The sequence below is a fragment of the Dendrobates tinctorius genome, unplaced genomic scaffold (genome assembly GCF_039654945.1).
Source record: "Dendrobates tinctorius isolate UK_male_01 unplaced genomic scaffold, ASM3965494v1 ptg000132l, whole genome shotgun sequence".
NCBI classification, from domain to species: domain Eukaryota; kingdom Metazoa; phylum Chordata; class Amphibia; order Anura; family Dendrobatidae; genus Dendrobates; species Dendrobates tinctorius.
This window is the reverse complement of record NW_027361800.1, coordinates 6,957,491-6,979,242: the sequence shown is the minus strand read 5'-3', so window position 1 is coordinate 6,979,242 and position 21,752 is coordinate 6,957,491. Positions and strand designations below refer to the sequence as shown.

General features: G+C 46.5%; 1 protein-coding gene across 7 annotated transcripts in view; it reads right to left on the bottom strand.

Moving 5' to 3' along the window:
- The window catches only part of HMG20B (high mobility group 20B), a 282,791-nt gene that overhangs the window by 157,683 nt on the left and 103,356 nt on the right, over positions 1 to 21,752 (bottom strand). For all 7 annotated transcript variants that reach the window (XM_073543403.1, XM_073543409.1, XM_073543412.1 and 4 more), the window contains one exon: positions 14,383 to 14,485. In XM_073543403.1, coding sequence (XP_073399504.1) covers positions 14,383 to 14,485 — 103 coding nt within the window. The remainder of the gene's footprint in view (positions 1 to 14,382; positions 14,486 to 21,752) is intronic.

The window sequence follows — 21,752 nt, the reverse complement described above, 5'->3', positions numbered from 1 at the left end:
TTAATTGTCCAAACACATATCAAAATACGCTTACCAAATCAAAGCAACAGTCATAGATTCAGAAGGGGTAGAAATATATATATTTTGACACACATCAAACCAACATTGCAAACATAGATCCAGCATGCTCTTGCCAAGAAGGTTCCCCCTGAGGTGCCATAAAGTAATTAGTGAAATGATCATGCACATTGAGGCCAGAGATCGGTCTACGTTGATGGTTGATAGGTGGTCTCACCCTACGCACATTGTCCGGCCTACGCACAACACCAGCAGAGGAGGAACAATCATGTATCCTGGTGAAGTTATGAAGTACCACACAGGCTTTCACTACTTCATTAACATTTTGTTCACTCAGCTGAATGGCAGACTGGAGTACCCGCCATTTGGCACAAAGAATGCCAAAGGAACACTCCACCAGTCGCCGAGCACGTGATAGGCGCAAGTTAAATATCCCGCGCCTGTGGTGAAGGTTGCGCCGGGGATATGGCCTCATGACATTGCGCGTTAACTGAAAGGCCTCATCTGCCACAGGAACATAAGGGACAGATTCTTGAGTGGAGCCAGGTAGCTGGCATGGTGGTGGTAGATCCAACTGGTTGGTGCGTAGCCGCCGAGCCATTATGGAAGTATTGAAGACTCTAGAGTCTCCCGTCCTTCCATAGGCCCCAATGTCAACAATTATAAACTTGTATTGAGGGTCGGCCAGAGCCAACAATACAACAGAAAAGTATTGTTTATAATAGAAGAATTGGGAGCCAGAGTTCGGCGGCTTACGCCCCCGGATATGTTTTCCATCAAGGGCCCCAATACAATTTGGTAACTGGCATTCTTCCTCAAAGTCCCTTGATATCCTCAACCAGTCTTCCATCCTGGCCTCGGGCATGACAACTTGATATAGTCTAGTCCATATTTCAATACATGTTGACCTGACTATGCCAGATATGGTTGACCTTCCAATCAGAAGGTGGAGGGCAGCATAAGACAGGCCAGTGGCCAGGAAGCTGAAGAACAACAGAAAAGGATGATTGTCGAATGCACATATTTACAAAACAAACAGGTCCATACATACCAAACTTGGTAAGATTTCAGAGCAAATAACACACACATCTTGCTTTGCACAATGAGTAAGTGATATTCAGTACATATTCCACACAACATTCGTGTCTGTAAGTTGAAACATATGTGGACTAAGATGAGGGCCTAAAACTTACTCCAAGAAGGCAAAAATTCAAACTTTGCCCAACACATCATGAACATGGAGAATGTGGTTGTGTAGTACATACCGTATTGTGAGTACAAGTCGCTCCTCTGCAGATATAGCTTTGCGCATCCTTGTATCCTGAAAGGTTTTCTAAGGGCGCACTGTCTCCAAGAGTGTAGCAAATGTTGCAAGGCTCATGCGACAGTATTGGTAGAATTTGACAGGCTGCTCCCACAGAGAATAATAGAGGCGGTGAAAATGACCTCTTGTGAGTCGTTGCCTCAAAAGTCGATGTACCCACATGCGTCTCCTCCTCCGCGGATCCACTATCACTGGGTATGGTTGGCCAAAGCACCATGACAAAAGCCAGTTGAAGAGAACCTGCTCAGTTGTGTTGAAAGTCAGAATGTCTGCCATGTTGCACATAACACAGCAACACACCTAGTGAAGGCAAGGTGACAAATGGACAGAATGGAGGCTGCCACCTGTTCCTGAGCCAATAAATACAGTGCAGGCTAATGATTTAAATAGTTAGCAGGCCTCAAAACCGTTAAATGTCCATTTTGCAAGGCTGCGAGAAAATCTCGCCATACGGATTGCATACGGATGCCATACGGATTATATACGGATGCTGACATGCGCAAAATACGCGACCGCACCTTGCTTACGGATGACCTACGGAGCACTATTTAGGGGTCATTCATCCGTATTACGCCTGTAAACTACGGACCGTATTTTGCGCAGGTTAGTGTGACTCCGGCCTAAAGGTTGCTTCCTCCGTCCCTTTCCTTCCAACCTCGAACAACTGAGAGCGCATCACTATCCTCTTCATCTCCTGACTGTTGTGCATCCATCTCCTCATCCTCAATTTGTTGCTAGTCTCCTACATCTTCACTAACAGCCGCACTTGATCGCTGTAAGGCAGCCTTATGTGCGACGACATGTCTGGAATTTTGAGACATTGTTATCCCTTCCGCATCCTTCTTTGCTTCCAACTCTTCCTCTGGGACCATCACCTCCTTACACCGACTATTCAAAGCATGCTCCAGCATGTAGAGGACCAGAATATGTTGATGATGGCATTGTTTAGAACTAATCATCTTAGTAGCCATTTCAAAACTGCAGAAGGATACAGAGGTTCTTCACCTGTGCCCACTCCGCAAGCTTGATTTGCAAAACATCCAGACTGCGATGGCCCAGGCTCTACAAAAGGGCATACTGCAGCAGGGCTAGTTGCTGCTGCTACAGCCGATGCAACATGTACAGAGTGGAATTCCATAGTGTCAAAAAAAAAAAAAAAAACGCAAATCACACAGTTAACTGCGATCATCAGGAGGGATCACACAGCAACCATGCTTTCTGCAACAGCAGATCCAGGCCAGAAGAGTGAGAGAAATTGCTGTACTACCAGGTTGAGCATGTGAGTCACGTATGGCTCGAGTGTGAGGTTGCCATGGCGTAGGGCCGCCACGAGGTTTGCGCCATTATCGCACACAGCCTTCCCTGGCACCAGGACTAATGGAGACAGCTATTGCTCTAACTCAGCCTGGATATCAGTCCACAACTCTTGAGCTGTGTGACTGCGATCTCAAAGGCATATTAGTTTAAACACTGCCTTACTGCGTTGGGCCATGGCTGCGCAGTACAGAGGTGAGGGAAATTCTATCTGTTGTAAAGCGTGTCTGATTAAAGGAGAGATTGAGGGCTCAGGTGGAGGAGGCAGAAGCAGTGGAGGAACTGTTAGATACAGAGGTCTGTCTTGCAAGCCTTGGGGATACAAAGACTTTGGGAGAAGCCCCTTGACCGCCTGCCCCCACAGCCACCAGTCACGGAATGCCCAGTCAGAGATGCAACGTCCCTGCCCATGTTTGCTTATCCAGGTGTCAGTGGTGAAATGCACTCTGGAAGACAGATGTTTTCAGGGAACGGGTGTTTTCCGTTACATGCTGGTGTAGCACAGGCACAGCTTTCTTAGAGAAGTAATGGCAACTGGTACTGGGGGGGGACTGCAATGGCCATCAACTTTCGGAAACAGTCTGTATCCACCAGTCAGAAAGGCAGCTGTTGTGAATTCCCTTGCTCGGACTTCTGAGCTGGAGCGCCCTCTGGTGGTTACTGGAAGTAGTGGAGCTGGCCAGGTTGATGGAAGTTTGCCACCTGACGACGATAATTGGGAATCTGGGATTACTGGCTGGGAGCATATAATTGAGCAGGCTTCCCTTGGTGGTTGTTGGCGATTTGCTCCTTGTGCATTTGGAGTTCTTTTGTCTCCTGCCTGATCTGCATAGTTCAGTTAAGTGATTCTTTTGCATCTAATCTGGTTGTGCTTTTTTGCTTTCTGCTTTGTTGCTAGGGTTCAGCGTACTCCCTGCTGGGGGCAGCGCTGGGCCCAGCTCATATGTTACAGCTTCTGTCAGTTTGTTCAGTCCCCTGTTATGTTAGTATCTTTTGCTTTGCTTCCAGGTCATACCAGAGTGCTGATCTAGCGGGGGGTGAGGTCGTGTGGCCTCAGGTTTTTTGTATATCAGAGGTGTGGTATTTTTTTAGGGTTTTGTGCGTGATTGCAGACAGCATCTTTTCTGTCCTGTCTAGACAGCTTGGGGCCCACCGTTTGCTCAGTCTGTTCTCTGCCTGTGTTTGTGTCGCATCTTGTCTCACTGACAATATATGTTTGGGGGCTGTCTATTCCTTTGGGGATCTGCTCCGGGGCAGTTCAGATTTCACCTTTCTGGCTTTAGGCTTAGTTAGTTCTCCGGCTGTGCCGAGGCGTCTAGGGCATCGTAGGAACACTCCACGGCTACTGCTAGTTGTGTTGATAAGATCAGGGGTCTGCAATCTGCTTAGTTACCAACATCTCTGGTTTTCTGGTGGCTTAGCCTGTTCCAGCCATCCTCCTCGGTGACCCATTCATAACAGGCAGCTTTCTGTGGTCAACAGATTGGAGATGGTGGAGTTCAAGCTCTTGCCATGTGTAGGAGGAAACATTCTTTTCCGTGACCTCAACTGCGAGTCCGAGGGTTGGCTGCTGTGCTGAGAGAGGGCGGAGTATGGAAAACAGGACAAACTCCTGGACTGTGAGTGAAGTGCGAGCGGAGATGTTATGGTGGATTGAGAAAGATTTGTTGTGCTAGGTGACATAAAAGCAGCAGTCATGTCTACTTCCGTAACAGCTGACCGGTTGCCACTCTCCCAGACTGTTGTTGGTAAACAACCACAATTGTAGTTTCTGTGGCCCGAGACTTGTGTGAGAAGACTTGGAATAGTGATGGAGGAGAAAGAATTAGCAGATGGGGTTGATGGGCCTGCTGGTGGTTGGCGAGGTCTGCTAGCCCACACTTTAGCACAATGAGATTCCCACACTTAGGCATGTTTATCATGCATGTGCCGGTTCAGGCATGTAGTTGTCAAATTATTTTTCCCTCTACCGAGTTTTTTTTTGCAAATGTGACAGATTACATGTGTTCGGTTATTCTTTGCCGTCTAAAAAAACATCCAGGCTAGGCGACAGTTGCCACTCCTACGAATTGCACACGTGCAACAGATGCTGGCCACTGACAGATTTGGGGCTGAGGATGCAGTTCTTGTCGTGGTTGCGTTACTATGAATCTGTGTGGGAAGCCTCAACGTAACTGCTCATCTGCGTACCTCTGGGTTCACACCAAGTGGGATCTACAACTACATCATCCATTCTGTTCTCACACTCTTCATCGTGAGTAACCCTCCTCTTCTTTGTGCCCTGACACCACAGTACAGACTGCGTGCGCCTGTAGTAGCGGAGTCTCATTAGGACCACCTCCATCCTTGGTGGATTCTGTGATTTTTCGGAGCAGACCTGTAAAACCCATGGAATACAACATGTGAACAGCTCTTGGCCCATCTCAGGTTCCCTACAGTCAGTTGGGCGCTTGGAAAGTTTTGACGTGGGGGAAACACCAAGGTTACTTACCGGTAGCCGTTTTTTCCGGAGCCCATGACGGCACACATGAGAGAGGGGATCTGTCCAGCCAGAACAGGAACCCTACTTAAGATAAAAGGGGCGGTACCTCTCCCTCGCTTCAGTAGGTTTACAGAGCATGAGAGGCCCCCCAGGTTAGTACACATGGTAAAACTATCACCACATTATATCTAACTAAAAAAAAGCACCCAAACTATAGTGCACACCAAAGAAATGATAAGGGGGGGATACACCAAAGGAGTGATACAGGTGCCGTCATGGGCTCCGGAAAAAACGACTACCGGTAAGTAACCTTGGTGTTTTCACGTCTCCCATGACGGCACACATGAGATGTTTGTAGAATAAGACACCTTAGGGAGGGACCACCACTTGCAGCACCCTTCTACCAAAGGTTGGGTCAGTAGAGGAAGATAGATCAAGTCGGTAGTGCTTAAAAATGGTCGAAGGTGAGAACCAATTAGTGGCTTTATAACTCTGTTCAATCGATACCTCAGCCTTCTCTGCCCAGGAGGTAGCCACGGCTCTGGTGGAATGAGCCTTGATGCCTTCTGGAACCGGAGCGCCACTTGCAGAGTAAGATAACATAATGGCCTCCCTGATCCATCTGGCAATGGTACTCTTAGCTACCCCGTGCCCTTTTCTACTACCCTGAAAGGCTACAAAAAGGGACTGATCTTTCCTCCACTGACTAGTTATTGACATATACTGTAATATGGCTCTCCTTACCTCCAATGTATGGAACTTTTTCTCCCCAGGGTTTCTAGGATTATTACAGAAAGATGGCAAGGAGATCTCATGAGTCCTATCAAAGTTTTGGACCACCTTGGGGAGGTAGGCCGGGTCTGGTCTTAGAACCACTCGGACATCCAAGATCTGCGTATATGGAGGGCATATAGATAGAGCTTGTAGGTCGCTCACTCTACGGGCCGATGTTAAGGCTACCAGTAATAAAGTTTTAAGTGTGAGTAGTTTTGGTGACAGTTCATGTAATGGTTCAAAGGGATCTTTGGTTAAAGCCTCTAAGACTAGATTCAGGTCCCAGGGTGGTATCTTTGGGATAATGACCGGCCTCGACCTGCCACAGGACTTTATGAACCGGGACACCCACCTATTGGCTGCTAGGTTGCAGTTATATAGGTCCCCCAGAGCTGAGACTTGGACTTTGAGGGTGTTAGTGGCTAACTCAAGTTGCAGCCCCGACTATAGGAATTCTAGGATTGGTCCCACATCCCCTAAAGGTTCCCCCAGGAAGTCTAGGAACTTTTTCCACGTTCTACCATAGATCTGGGATGTTATAGGTTTCCTACTCTTCAACAGGGTGGAGACTAACCCTGGAGAGAATCCCTGGCGACTCAGTAGCACCCTCTCAAATTCCAGGCTGCCAGATGGAAGCCCTTCACCTGAGAGTGGACCACTGGTCCCTGGGAAAGCAGGTCTGGAACCTCCGGAAAGATCCATGGATCTGTCACTGACATGAGTCTCAGAAGGGAGAACCAAGGCCTCCTCGGCCAAAACGGAGCTATAAGAATTATTCTCGCTCGATCCTCCCTATTTTCCGGACCATTAGTGGGATCATTGTTATCGGGGGGGAATGCATAGGCCAGGATGAACTTCCAGGGTATTTGTAGGGCATCTACTGCGAAGAGGTTTTCTCTTGGATTCAGTGAGCAGAACTTCCTGACCTTTCTGTTGCGTGCGGTGGCGAACAGGTCTATTTCCGGTTTGCCCCAGGCTTGGACTATTTGTTGGAAGACTTGGGGGTTTAGGAACCATTCCCCCCATCTTAGGTGCCTGCGACTCAGGAAGTCTGCTTGTGTATTTTCTACCCCCTTTATATGCAGTGCTGTGATGGATAACAGATGTTGTTCTGTTAATTGGAAAAGTAGATATGATATTTCCATGAGGCCCGGAGATCTCGTTCCCCCCTGGTGGTTGATGTAGACTACCACTGCCCAATTGTCCGTCATGACTCGAGTGTGGCGGCCCCGAAGTAAGGGGAGAAAATGTTTCACGGCTTTTACTACTGCCCATAGTTCTTTTACATTTGAACCGTGATCCTTTTCTAGCGAGGACCAGGTTCCCTGTATTGAGTGGGATCTCAGGTGTGTCGACCTCCCTACGACAAGAAAGTCGTCCAGGTATGGGACGATCACAATGTCCTGGGTACAAAGAAAAGACATTACTTCGGCCATCACTTTGGTGAAAACTCTGGTGGCTGTAGTCAGGCCGAACGGAAGGGCTGCGTATTGCTAGTGTTTTAACTGACCTTGGACATAGAGCGCTACTCTGAAGTATTTTTGATACTCCCGTTGGATTGGGATATGATTGTGGGCATCTTTTAAGTCTATCACTGCCATGAGGCAGTGCTGGATCAGGATTTTTGTGGCCGTATTGATTGACTCCATTTTGAAGGAGCAATTGTCTACCCACTGATTGAGTCTCCTCAGGTTGACTATGGTTATCCAAGAGCCGTCTGGCTTTTGTATTAAAAAGAGGGGGGGGAGTAAAACCCCCTTCCTTCTTCTTGCACTGGGACTTGTTGTAGGACTTGTTTTTGCACTAGTCCCAAGACTTCCATCTCCAGGGCCAGCTGTTGCTCTTGGGCTCTCCTTCGGGGTGTCATTATAAAGGTATGCCTGGGTGGACAGGTGAATTTTATTTTTAAGCCATCCTTGATTACGTTTAGGACCCATGTACTGGGGGAGATATTTGCCCAGGCGGAAAGGAAGAGAGAAAGCCTTCCCCCCCCCATCTCCGACCTGATGTCATTGGGGAGATTTTTTGGAGGAAGTAAAGGGCCCTTTAAACATATAGCCCGATCCTCTCCTTTCTTTAAAGTCCCAATTTTTCCCATCTCCCGGGGGACGACCCCTGTTAAATCTCCTCCTCCGAAAGGGCTGCTTTTTGGGTTCTCCCATGTTCCAAAATTTCCTCTATTTTTTTCCCGAAGAGGAATTGGCCATCACATGGAATGGAACATAATCCATGTTTCGATGGCAAATCCCCTGGACACCCTTTAAGCCACAGGGCTCGTCTTGCTGCATTTGACAGGCTTGCTGCTCTAGCTGTTAATCTCGCGGAATCTGCTGAGGTATCCGCTAGGAAAGCCGCTGCTCCATGTACCAGTGTCATATTAGACAGTATTTCATCCCTAGGAACTCTATCCTTGATCTGGTCCTCTATTTGTTGTGGCCAGACCATGAGGGCACGAGCGGTACAAGTACCAGCTATCGCTGGTTTTAATCCACCTCCCGAAGCTTCCCAGATATGCTTCAGGAAACCATCTGCTTTTTCATCAAGCGGGTCTTTCAGCACGCCAGAGTCCTCTAATGGTAGAGATACCTTTGAGGATTTAGCTACGGCATCAATTTTTGGGACTTTCCCAGGTTTCTGAATCCTTTTGCTCAAATGGGTACCTCCTTTTTGATGTAGAAGGTAAGCCCCCTGACCTCTCAGGTTTTTTCCATTCCCTGTCAATTAAGGCCTTTATCTGATCGTTTACAGGGAAGGTGCGTTTTTTCCTTTCCTCCAGTCCTCCAAACATAACATCCTCCAATGATTTAGGAGCATTTTCCTCCTTAAGGCCCATTGCAGACCTGACAGCTTTGACCAGCTTTTCCACGTCCTCTGTTGGGAAACACGGACGGCCCCCTATATCGCTGTCCGAGGAGGATTCTGAGGACTGAGTAGAGGAAGAGGAGGTGGACAGGGATCTTTCCCGACCTTTCTGCACTAGCGAGGCCTCTGAATCAGAATCCCTTCTACGGCTTCTTTTATCCTTTTTGAGGACTGCCTTTAGGGAGCCTTTCACCTCCTTTTGTATTATAGCCCTAAGGCTAGTCACCAAATCAGGGGTTTCATCCTGTATGGTTTTGTTTATACAGTCAGCGCAGAGATCTTTCTGCCACTGATCTGCCAGCGGGTGTTTGCATAGGGCGCACTCTCTATTCTTTGTTTTGCTGCTAAACTTCCTCGACCCCTAGTGATCAAACAGAAAAAAAAAAAAAAAAAAATTCGAACCCCGTTACCATAAGGGTGACATTCACGTAGATCACTCACCACCCCTGTCAATCAGGGGTACCGATTTCGGAGGCTCCTCAGATGCACGCGTGACTTTTCTTCTGGACGTCTCAGAGTCATGCCGGTCGCGTTTACGACTGCCGCTCCCAACACTCGAGCGTCTGCTCCTGGTATGCTGGCGGCTCGGCCTGGCATCTGGCGAGAGCTCTTGCTGCTGCTGCCGCTCTTCTTGCTTCACTTCCATTGTGAAGTTTTGGGCATGAGTGGTCTTCTGTGGTCATCCCCCTTATAAGGGGGATCCACTGCACTCTCCGCCTCCTCGGGTTACCCCCACAGCCCCCCCCCCTGCCATGCCGCCATCTTTTGCCGGTCAGCGTTTTTCCGATGGGCGCCGCCATCTTGGATTCCGGTGCCGCCTCAACGTCACGCCCCTTTTCCAGCGTGCCCTGCGTGCGATGTCAGAGGGGCGCGACCCGGAAGCGACCGCCCCTCCTGGACTGAATAGATGCGGCAGAGGGGGGAGGGTGGCGCGGCAGCCACGGCAGAGCTCCAGGACCCCAGGCCGTGCTGCCTCTACGCCCGCTCGGATGCTGAGCCCCCAGGGGACCCGCGGACGGCGCTTCCTCCTCCCGACGCACAGCGCCCAGGACCCCGCCTGTTCTTCCACGCCAGCACGGGAGAGGGGCAGGTACGTGTGACCGCTGTCTTCAGTACACTGGTCCCTGTCAGGACAGGAAACCCAACTGAAGCGAGGGAGAGGTACCGCCCTTTTATCTTCAATAGGGTTCCTGTCCTGGCTGGGCGGATCCCCTCTCTCATGTGTGCCGTCATGGGAGACGGGAAAATAAGGGTGGTTGGGGTGCCAACTCTGAGGATTGTACCGTGTGTGATGTTAAGGTGGAGAAAAAGGAGGAGAGGCCACTTGATGCAGCACTTGCCTTCCACTGTAGCACACTCTCTTTCTGAGCCTCATCTACAAGGCATACTGCAGTGAAACTGCCAAAGAAAGGGAGTAGAGTAGGCCAGCCAGTAACAGATGTTGTCAATGGTCTTTGGATAGGACAAGACAGGATTTGTTCAGTTGATCTTTAATTCACATTAACACCTAACCCACGGACATGTCGAACACCCAAGCCTTTCCCCCCCCCTTTCATCACAACCTCACTTCTTCCCTATTCATATTGTAAGTAGCCTTCCCCTCTTGTACCTTGCTGCTTCACAAACTTAGGCCCATAGCTGTCAGTCACCTGTCACTAAATGAACAAGCAATATTTATTTTCTTAGATATCGAGCCTGAACAACACTGTTATGCCCAACGATTTTACGTGGAAATCTGGCCTTCTGAATTGCCACTGAAACAGTTTTAGCACAAATGATTTGGAGTAGTTACTTGGGCCTTGTGCCTGCAACACTATATTAGGCCTAACAATAGTTAAGCGGAAATCTGGCCTTCTGATTTGCCATTGAAACAGTTTTAGCGCAACACCCAGACTGCAGAAGGTTTTTGAAGAGGCTCTTCGGGAGGGTGAATTACCAGCGTCCATGAGGGAGGCGGTGGTGGTGGTCATTCCGAAAGACGAAAGAGATCCAGGGTTGGCAGAATCTTATAGGCCCATCTCGTTGCTGACGGTAGATGTAAAGATTTTGGCTAAAATTTTGGCTAGCCGTTTGGAGAGTGTGGTTCAGGATCTTGTTCATCCTGACCAATCCGGATTTATGCCAAATAAGTCTACAGCAATTAATTTGCGAAGACTTTCTGAATTTGCAGCTGTCGTCGGACAATAGGGGCAGTAGGGTTGTGACATCATTGGATGCGCGTAAAGCGTTTGATAGTGTTGTGTGGCAGTATCTTTGGAGGGTGTTGGAACGCTTTGGGCCGACCTTTATTTCATGGATACGGTTGCTATATATCACCGTACTTCCCCAACCTCTAGGATCAGAGTTAACGGGCAAATGTCTGGGAGTTTTGCGCTTCATAGGGGGGACTAGGCAGGGGTGTCCGCTGTCCCCGCTTTTTGCTTTGGCAGTGGAGCCCTTGGCGCAGACAATTAGGAGGACGGCTTCAGTTATAGGGTTTAAATATGGCTTGGTAGAAGAAAGTATCACTGTATGCAGATGTGTTGCTTTTATGGAGGATTCCGGAGAGTCGTTGTGGAGAGCAATGTATATTATTAAAACATTTGGGTCGATATCGGAATTAGAAATTAACTGGGAAAAATCCACTGTCATGGTGTTAAGGACGGCGGAACGCACTAAATATAAATAATAGGAAGTGCGTTCGCCGCCCGGGGTCCACCGTGCAGTAGGTGTAGCAACCGCTGCTGAGTAATGGCAGACTCGCTATATGGCGGTATACTGCGCTCGGGTTAAACGTCACCCGAGGTGCGCAGAGCGGACTCTATTAAACTCACAGAGGCGCAAAACCATAAATGCCGAGCCTGTTAGCTTCACAGGTCTCAGCTGGCGTGCACACACGGTATATGGTCACAGAACACGGCCCAAAACAAAGGTCTGTGTCCGTCTTGACCTACCGTGCGTGCGGCGTCGCTACTGTGGACGCCGGTAAGTGCTGCTAACTGCAGCACGGCAGTAACTACTGCCGCTATACGACAGTGCCGTGAGGCTTCACACTATCAGACGCTAGTGTAGGTGCGGTATGCACTGTGGCGTATGGCTTGCCACTGACTGGCGCTGACTATAACTCTAATTCCCTATCCACATGCGTAATATCAGAGGGAAGGGGTTTCATAATGAGTCAGTCACCAGAATCATACATCCGTCACCATTCATACATAGCAAGTATAGTCTATACTAGTGCATGGGCGAGCGGCCATTCGGGCCTTTTATAGCCATGCGCTTCCGGGACCTTCCAGACCTCTGAGATGGGCCAATCAGATCAGGACAAGGACCTGAGCACGTGACCCCCGATGTCCACTGGGAGATAGCCTCGTGGGCATGCCCAGTAGCGTGGCGAGAGGACTTAGCCTCTGGAGTCGTTTCCTGCAAAGCAGGTTGCGCTACCATTGCTGGTCCAGAGGTGGCAGCAACATCTAGACCCTGAGAGCTGGTCTGAGCAGGGCGCCTGGATCGCCGAGATTGCTGTGCAGGTCCCTGAGCGGTCGGAAAGGAATAGGAGACCGCTGGATGTATGGCTCTGGATTCCTGCTGTGCAGCTGCAGGAATCCGACGCCTAACACATGGCTGTAGATGATTGTATTGTTGAATTGCCAGTGTCGGCGAAGATAGTAGGTTGGCAGTGGTGTGGTGCAACAGTTTAAATACCTAAACATTCAGGTGGCACTTCCCATTTAGAGCTATGCAGATTTGAATCTGATTCCACTGCTGAGAAAGTTTAGGGGTAAAGTGGGGGTGTGGTGTAAACTTTATCTTTCAGTAGTGGGAAGAATTAATCTGATTAAGATGATTTTGATGCTCCAACTGCCATACGTCTTGCACAATGCCCCTATCTGGTTCCCTAGGCGGTGATTTCGTCCTATTAATTCTATATTTTGGGATCTTGTGTGGGGAAAAAAGCAGCCAAGGATCAGACTTGAGATATTACAGAGGCCCAAGGATGGAGGGGGTCTGGCGCTTCCGAACCCTTGGATTTATTACTTAGCTGCTCAGGGCCAACAGATGAGGGGGTGGAGGGATGTTTCTGGGGCCGGTTCAATACAAAGGGTCTTGGTCCAGTTGATGGGGAGGGATCCATTGGTTCAGGGGTTAGAAGCAGGAAGTTGGGTTTGATGTATCCTACTTTAGCGCTGATACATTAAGGCAATTAAAATGATTAAGGGTTTGGAACACTTGACAAATTTTTCCCTGATATGGCAAAACGAGACTATCGGAATTTGTTAAAATGGGAGAATTTAAAAATTGGATGAGACTGGGAATACTGTACATGGTTTAAGTGCAGGACGCGCAGGGACTTGTGCCCTTTGGAAAGTTGCAGGAAGATTACTGGCTACCGGAGGTCTGCAGATTTCAATATGGGCAGTTTAGGCATGATTATGTTATGTAGAGTAGGACGATGAATATGGAGATTCACAAGGATATGTTGATTGATTATGTCTGTGCAGAGGGGGGAACAAAAGGGGTAGTGTCGGGCATTTATAAGGATCTAATGCATACGTTTTTAAATAATTATCCTATTAGAGCACAGGGGAAATGGGAGGAGAAGTTGGGTAGGATAGAGGAAGATAAATGTGAAGTGATTATGGAATATATACCCAAATTATCGCCGAGTGAACCAGGCAGACTCTCGCAGATATATGTACTCCATAGAGTATATAGGACTCCTGATAGGAGGTTGATTTGAACTTTTTTTAATATTTCTTCTTTCCTTTTGGCATGATTCAATAGTCTCCATGGGAGACTAGAACCTGGCACAAGCTGATCGGCTCTGCTACATAGAGGCAATGATCAGATCACGTCTATACAGCAGATTTAGTCACTTGCTACGAGTGCTGGCCACAGGGTGGCGCTCACAGCATGCCAGCACTGACAACCATAGAAGTCTCCACGAGACCTCTGGTTGTCATGCCAACGAACCGGTGACCCACAATCACGTCATGGGGGTCACCGGTGGACGGGTTTCCAGCCATCAGGCTGGCAGCACAAGTAAAATGCTGCTGTCAGCGCTTGAAAGCGGAATTTAAGCTAGTTTCACACTAGCGTTTATTCGACGCAGCATGTTGCATTTCGGCGCGCACGGCGCACCTTGAAAAGTGCGCAGCGCACGCCAAAATCCTACTAGCGCACGGCCAGTGCACGATCTGCGCACCCTATGCTAAAGATAGGGTGCGCAGATCGCAAGCGTCCATGTGCGATAGTAGGCGGCGATGACCGCATGGGGCGGGCAGGGAGCCGGCAGGGCTTAGCGGCGCCGTGCGCTGCATCGAATAAACGCTAGTATGAAACTAGCCTTAACAGGTTAATAGCTGCGGGTGGATTGCGATTCCACTCCCAGCTATTCCGGGCACATGTCAGCTGTTCAAAACAGCTGACATGTCCCAGGAAAGATGTGCGCTCACCGCCAGAGCCCACATCAAAAGGGAGGGAGTCTGACGTCTGCGTACTTTTGACCTGCGGATTTATCTGCAGATTATGCAAAATCCGCGCGAATTAATCTGCAGCAGATTCCGCAGAGTGTGCACGTACCCTAATAATATGTTGTGTTCTTAAGTTGGAGCGAAGGGGTGGTTACCTCTTCTTCAGTGCCCTTTTCTCCACTTGGTCTGGATCCATCAACGTTTTCTTGTTTCACAGTTACTAGAAAATTGGCATTGTGTGCTTTGGCCACAGGATGCCTGGAACATAAAAGTGACAGTTGAATTACTTGAAGTTGTCCCATATAGCAATTTCCAAATATAAGAGCACAAGTATTGTAGAAAAAAAAAAAAAAGTGTCAAAAAAAAAAAAAATTACACTTTCTAATTTTCTGTATCTTTTAAGGGGTAAGGTTTTTCCTTGTGGCTTGTCAAGGTAAGGAGTTATTCGCCATGCAATGCTCCTCTGAAGAGGCAAATTGCATATTAAATTTCCCAGAGAGAAAGAGGACATGAACTCTAAAGCGCCACCTGTTGGTAGTAACGATCCTACAAGTCACAATCAACCCTTTAACCCCTTCATGACCCAGCCTATTTTGACCTTAATGACCTGGCCATTTTTTGCAATTCTGACCAGTGTCCCTTTATGAGGTAATAACTCTGGAACGCTTCAACGCATCCTAGTGATTCTGAGATTGTTTTTTCGTGACATATTGGGCTTCATGTTAGTGGTAAATTTAGGTCGATAATTTTTGCGTTTATTTGTGAAAAAAATCAGAAATTTGGCGAAAATTTTGAAAAATTTCGCAATTTTCAAATTTTTAATTTTTATTCTGTTAAACTAGAGAGTTATGTGACACAAAATAGTTACTAAATAACATTTCCCACATGTCTACTTTACATCAGTACAATTTTGGAAGCAAGATATTTTTTGTTAGGAAGTTATAAGGGTTAAAAGTTGACCAGTGATTTCTCATTTTTACAACAAAATTTACAAAACCATTTTTTAGGGACCACCTCACATTTGAAGTCACTTTGAGGGGTCTATATGGCAGAAAATACCCAAAAGTGACACCATTCTAAAAACTGAACCCCTCAAGCTACTCAAAACTACATTCAAGAAGATTATTAACCCTTCAGGTGTTTCACAGCAGCTAAAGCAATGTGGAAGAAAAAAATGGACATTTTAATTTTTCCAACACAAATTTTCTTTCAGCATCAATTTTTTCATTTTCACATGGGCAACAGGATAAATTCGATCCTAAAATTTGTTGGGCAATTTCCCCTGAGTACACCGATACCTCATATGTGGTCATAAACCACTGTTTGGGAGCACGGCAGGGCTCAGAAGGGAAGGAGCGCCATTTGACTTTTTGAATGGAAAATATGCTGGAATATTTAGCGCTTGCCATGTCACGTTTGGAGGTCGCTGTGTGCCTAAACACTGGAGCTCCCCCACAACTGACCCCATTTTGGAAACTAGACCCCCCAAGGAACCAGGGCTGTGGAGTCGGTAAGCCACAGTTGCGACTACGACTCTTGGATTTTATCCGGCTCCGACTCCGACTCCGGCTCCGACTCCTTCATAAATGGCCAATTCATAACAACAAATTTACTGTTGTAAAATATTAAACATCGTGCTTATTCAGTTTCTCACCATCATATAAGTAATCAGACCACTTAGAGCAAAAACTATATTTATTAGAATACAATTAGAATATAACAAATAACTTTTATAAACTTTTCTAAACTGTAAGTAAATATGCAATAAACACTTTTATGCAGTTAATAAGAAGAAATCTATAAATTTGTCCTCAGAAAAAGTATTGCCTCTGTCAGATCCTCCTTCATGGATGCCCTCAAATCTGATCTAATTATTTTGAGAGCAGAGAACATCCTCTCTACTCTAACTTGTGTTGGTGGCAAAGCAGTAACCACTCGGGCAACATCTCTGACAATGTCAGGATACAGAGGAATCGCTTGTTGCACTGTTATTTTTGATGAACGGTCAAATTTCTCAATTTCTTTTAGTGCATATGAAAAATTCTGCTGAAATGTACTGGCTGTGTTCCTTGATGGGGATGACTCTTCTTCTATGCGGGAACGCTTTGCACGGTCCTTGTGATCCAAATATTTTTCGAAATTAAATTCTTCATCAGTTGATGATGAGGGTGAAGATGTGGCAGGACGACCAAATTCTTCTTGTTCCTCCTGACTATTCTGCAACCCTTTCATCCTTACTGCTATTTCAAACAGAGCTTCTTTTCCTTTACTTAGCTGTTGATCATCCAGAAGAATCCGATGCATTGGGTCTACATAAACAGCTGCCAAAAGAATGTTATTTTGTAAAAGTAGCTCCTCTCTCCGTTTCATTGATGTAGCAATGCCACTTGCAATTAACCCTCCTCTTTGGGACAGGCGAAACATCAGGTTCTTCCACTCCTTTAAGAAAATACCTGGAGTTAAGTCCTCTGCTGTAATTTTTTAGTCACTGTAAATGGGTGCTCTAGCAATTTTTCCAGCTCAGTCACCTGATTCCACTGACTTTCATTTAGCGTCAGTTGAGGGTTAGCCATGTCTACAAGAAAGGTTTTCAGTTCAACCAAGCGCTGAATCATTAAGTAAGTACTGCCCCATCGTGTGGCTTGATCAATAATTGCCCCTTTTCCAGCACGTCTCTTCAAAATTGAGTCAACTTTAGGGGTTCTGGCAACAGTAGCCAATTTTCTCACCTTGCCAATCAGTGCAGCAGCATGTCCTTCTTGCAGACTGTCTCTTATAGCCAGCTGTAGCGTATGCACAACACAGCGTATGTGATGACTGAAAGAACATATTGAGACAGTTTCAACAAGATCATCTAAACTATCATGTTGCTGTTCATCTGAAGCAACTTCAGTTTGCTCCTCAGTTACAATACTGTGTTCCTCTATTTCAAACATTTCTGTGTCTGTGGACCCAGAATGTTCTTCTAGCTGCTGGTCACCATCATTACTCTCATTCATTAGCTTAATAGTACTTATCATATTTGAAGCATTGTCAGTTACGACAGAAAGAACTTGCTCTTTTTTAAGTTCATAGTCTTGCAGAACCTTTTCCACCAAGACCTGGAGAAACTCACTGGTGTGATGAGCTTTGGTGTCTTTTACTGCCAATGTCTTGGTAACTATTTCATTTTTGTCACAAACAAATCGGACATTGATGGCAAAATAGTTCACTCTGACGTGTGCAGGCATCCATTTTAAGAAACAGAAAGCGTCCCTTGAGAGTTTTTTTTAAGTTCTTCCTTTTGTTTAAAAGCTTCTTCAATTACTAATTTTCTAATACTCTCTCTCTCCAGAGAAACACCAAGCTTGCGGGCCATTTCCCTATTCAGACACATAAAAGCTGGTCGTGAAAATAATGAAATAGGCACACTATCCTTTACAACAAGCTCTATGATCTGTTTTTTAAATGTATCTACTGTCATTGTCACAGTAATTTTGTCACTGACAAAATATCTTGCAACTGATGGCTGCAAAGTTCTCTGCTCCTTTGTTTGGCTGGAAGAGCTGGGCACTGGTTCATTGGTTTGGATGCAGTCTCTCATTCACTGCTTTCAGTACTTCTGGATGAAAGCGCTGTAAATGTCTCTTTAGATTAGAGGCTCTGGTAGGAGCATTTTTATCTTTGCCTGAATATGCACTCATCTTGGCTTCACAGCATTTGTTTTCGTCTGGATCATTTGTCATACACTGACAGACATAATGTTTTCTATCTTGAGTGATGGTGAAATGTTCAAATACAGCTGATTTAATGTGATGCTTCTTTGACATTCTCAGGTTTTTAATTCTGCATTCACAATCCAAATGACAATTGTTTTTCCTAAAAACAATTGTACAAAATTATTGCCAGGTCGTACAACTGATATAGTGGTCAGTAATACTGTTATTATTCCTCATGTACTCACAGTTAACTGATGCAAAGTTTGTTGAAAGGATAATACTTCTTACAGTCTTCCTCTTCTGAGTAGCAGGCAGCTGTGAGATGCTTGGAAGACGCACACCTAGTATGATCTAGTCTAGAGGAGGAGCTTTACTACTAAGAATTTGCAACACATTTTCACTTTCAGTTTCATACATTGTAAGTAGGGGGGTTTGGGCAGCATGAGGTTAACCAAGTATAAGATTAGATAAGGGCAGTGGAGAACAGTGACACACAAGAAGTAAGAAATGTCTCTATCTCCAGCAGAACGGCTTATCACTGTTGTTCATAGTTTGCTAGAACATATATATTTGAGTAACATTTATAAAATTCATATGAAAGTTCAATTATGAAATATTAATACATTTTTTTTTTAAAGCTGGAGTCGGTACATTTCTATCGACTCCAACCAAAACTAACTCCGACTCCATGACTCCGACTCCACAGCCCTGCAAGGAACTTATCTAGATGCATACTGATCACTTTGAACCCCCAGGTGCTTCTCAAATTGATCCGTAAGAAAAAAAAAGTACTTTTTTTTTTTTCACAAAAATAATCTTTTAGCCTCAGTTTTTTCATTTTCACATGGGCAATAGGATAAAATGGATCATAAAATTTGTTGGGCAATTTCTCCTGAGCACACCAATACCTCATATGTGGTCATAAACCACTGTTTGGGTGCACGGCAGGGCCCGGAAGGGAAGGAGCACCATTTGACTTTTTGAATGGAAAATTAGCTCCAATCGTTATTGGACACCATGTCGCGTTTGGAGAGCCCCAGTGTGCCTAAACATTGGAGCTCCCCCACAAGTGACACCATTTTGGAAACTAGACCCCTTAAGGAACTTATCTAGATGTTTAGTGAGCACTTTGAACCCCCAAGTGCTTCACAAAAGTTTATAACGTAGAGCAGTGAAAATAAAAAATCTTTTTTTCCTAAAAAAAAAAAAAAAATTTTTTAGTCGGCAATTTTTTATTTTCACAAGGGTACCAGGATAAATTGGACCCCTAAAGTTGTTGTCCAGTTTGTCCGGAGTACGCTGGTACCCCATATGTGGGGGGGAACCACTGTTTGGGCACACGTCGGGGCTCGGAAGGGAAGTAGTGACATTTTGAAATGTTGACTTTGATGGCATGGTCTGCGGGCGTCATGTTACATTTGCAGAGCCCCTATGTGCCTAAACAGTAGAAACCCCCCACATGTGACCTCATTTTGGAAACTAGACCCCCCCCAAGGAACTTATCTAGATGTGTGGTGAGCACCTTGAATCCCCAAGTGCTTCACAGAAGTTTATAACGCAGAGCCGTGAAAATAAAAAATCATTTTTTTTCCCCTCAAAATAAATGATTTTTAGCCCGCAATTTTTTTTTTCACAAGGGTACCAGGATAAATTGGACCCCAAAAGTTGTTGTCCAGTTTGTCCTGAGTACGCTGATACCCCATATGTGGGGGATGACCACTGTATGGGCACACGTCAGGGCTCGGAATGGAAGTAGTGACGTTTTGATATGCAGACTTTGATGGAATAGTCTGCGGTCGTCATTACATTTGCAAAGCCCCTGATGTGCCTAAACAGTGGAAACTCCCCACAAGTGACCCCATTTTGGAAACTAGACCCCCCAAGGAACTTATCTAGATGTGTTGTGAGCACTTTCAACTCCCAAGTGCTTCATAGAGGTTTATAATGCAGAGACGTGAAAATGAAAATCATTTTTTTTTCCACAAAAATAATTTTTTAGCCCCCAATTTTTTATTTTCCCAAGGGTAACAGGAGAAATTAGTCCAAAAAAGTTGTTGTGCAATTTTTCCTGAGTACACTGATACCCCATATGTGGGGGTAAACCACTGTTTGGGCACACGTCGGGGCTTGGAAGGGAGGGAGCACCGTTTGACTTTTTGAACGCAAAATTGACTGGAATCAATGGTTGCACCATATCGCGTTTGGAGACCCCCTGATGTGCCTAAACAGTGGAAACCCATCAATCCTAACTTCAACCCTAACCCCAACACACCCCTAACCACAGCCCTAACCCCAACAGATCCCTAACCCTAATCCCAACCCTAACCATAACCCTAACCACAAGCCTAACCCTAATTCTAACCCTAACCCTAACTCCAACCCTAACCCTAATTCCAACCCTAACCCTATTTCCAACCCTAACCCTATTTCCAACCCTAACCCTATTTCCAACCCTAACCCTATTTCCAACCCTAACCCTCTTTCCAACCCTAACGTAAAAATAAAAATATTTTCTTTATTTTATTAGTTATGCCTACCTATGGGGGTGATAATCGGGGGGTTCATTTACTTTTTATTTCATTTTGATCACTGTGAGAGTGATCAAAATGAAATAACGGAATCTGCAGCCGGCAGATTCGGGCGGGCGCACTGCGCATGCGCCCGCCATTTTCCAAGATGGCGGTGCCCATGAACCGGACCCGCCGGACACCGGGAGCGACAGGGGGACTTAGAAGGTGCCGGAGAGGTGAGGGGGGGGGATCGGAGGCTGGCGGGGAGCAGAGGGAATGGGAGGGGGGGGCAGATGATGACAGCGGCAGCAGATCACCGCTGTCATTCAGTGGCGGGGGGGCGATCGCCGGTGGGGGGTCGAATCGGTGTCTCCAGCCATGTCCGATGCTACAGCAGCTTCGGCCATGGCTGGATTGTAATATTTCATCAATTTTCATTGATGAAATATTTCTATCGCTCTGATTGGCTATTTCACTTTTAACAGCCAATCAGAGCGATCGTAGTCACGTGGGGGGCGAAGCCACGCCCCCTGTGGTGAATTGCAAAGCCCCCGTATCTGCGGGTCAGGTGACCTTTCATTGACCCCGGTCACCCGTTCCGCAGGGGGGCTTTGAATTCATGACACAGGGTATGCGTCATGGGTCGGATTGGCACCGACTTTCATGACGCATACGCTGTGTCACAGGTCGGGAAGGGGCCCCTTTCTGACCACTGACGGGATAGTACGTCAGTCAGACTCCCCTGCATTGAGGTGGGCTCCGGCGGTGAGCCCACCTCAAAGCCGCGACATGTCAGCTGTTCTAAACAGCTGAGATCTGCCCGCAATAGGTCAGTGACGCGTTGCCTCAACAACCAGAGGTCTCATAAGACCTCTATAGTTGTTGCAGGCACATTGCTGTGAGCGCCGACCACCGGTCGGTGCTCATAGCAATGCAGCAAATCTGCTACATATGGGCGATCTGCTCATCGCCCATATGTAGCTTAGCCGATCAAGTGTGGCATGCTTCTAGCCTCCCATGAAGGCTATTGAAGCATGCCAAAAGTAAAAAAAGAAAGTGTTTAAAAAGTGGCGAGCAAATTCAAAACGCCAGAATTACGTTTTTTTGGTCGCCGCGACATTGCATTAAAATGCAATAACAGGCGATCAAAAGAACATATTTGTACAAAAGTGGTCTCATTAAAAAGTCATCCCGGCACGCAAAAAATAAGCCCTCACCCAACCCCAGATCACGAAAAATGGAGACGAGAGATCCGTTTTTTTAAAAATTGGCGGATTTTGACTGACGTCAAAAAAACGGAAGTGTGAAACAGGCCTA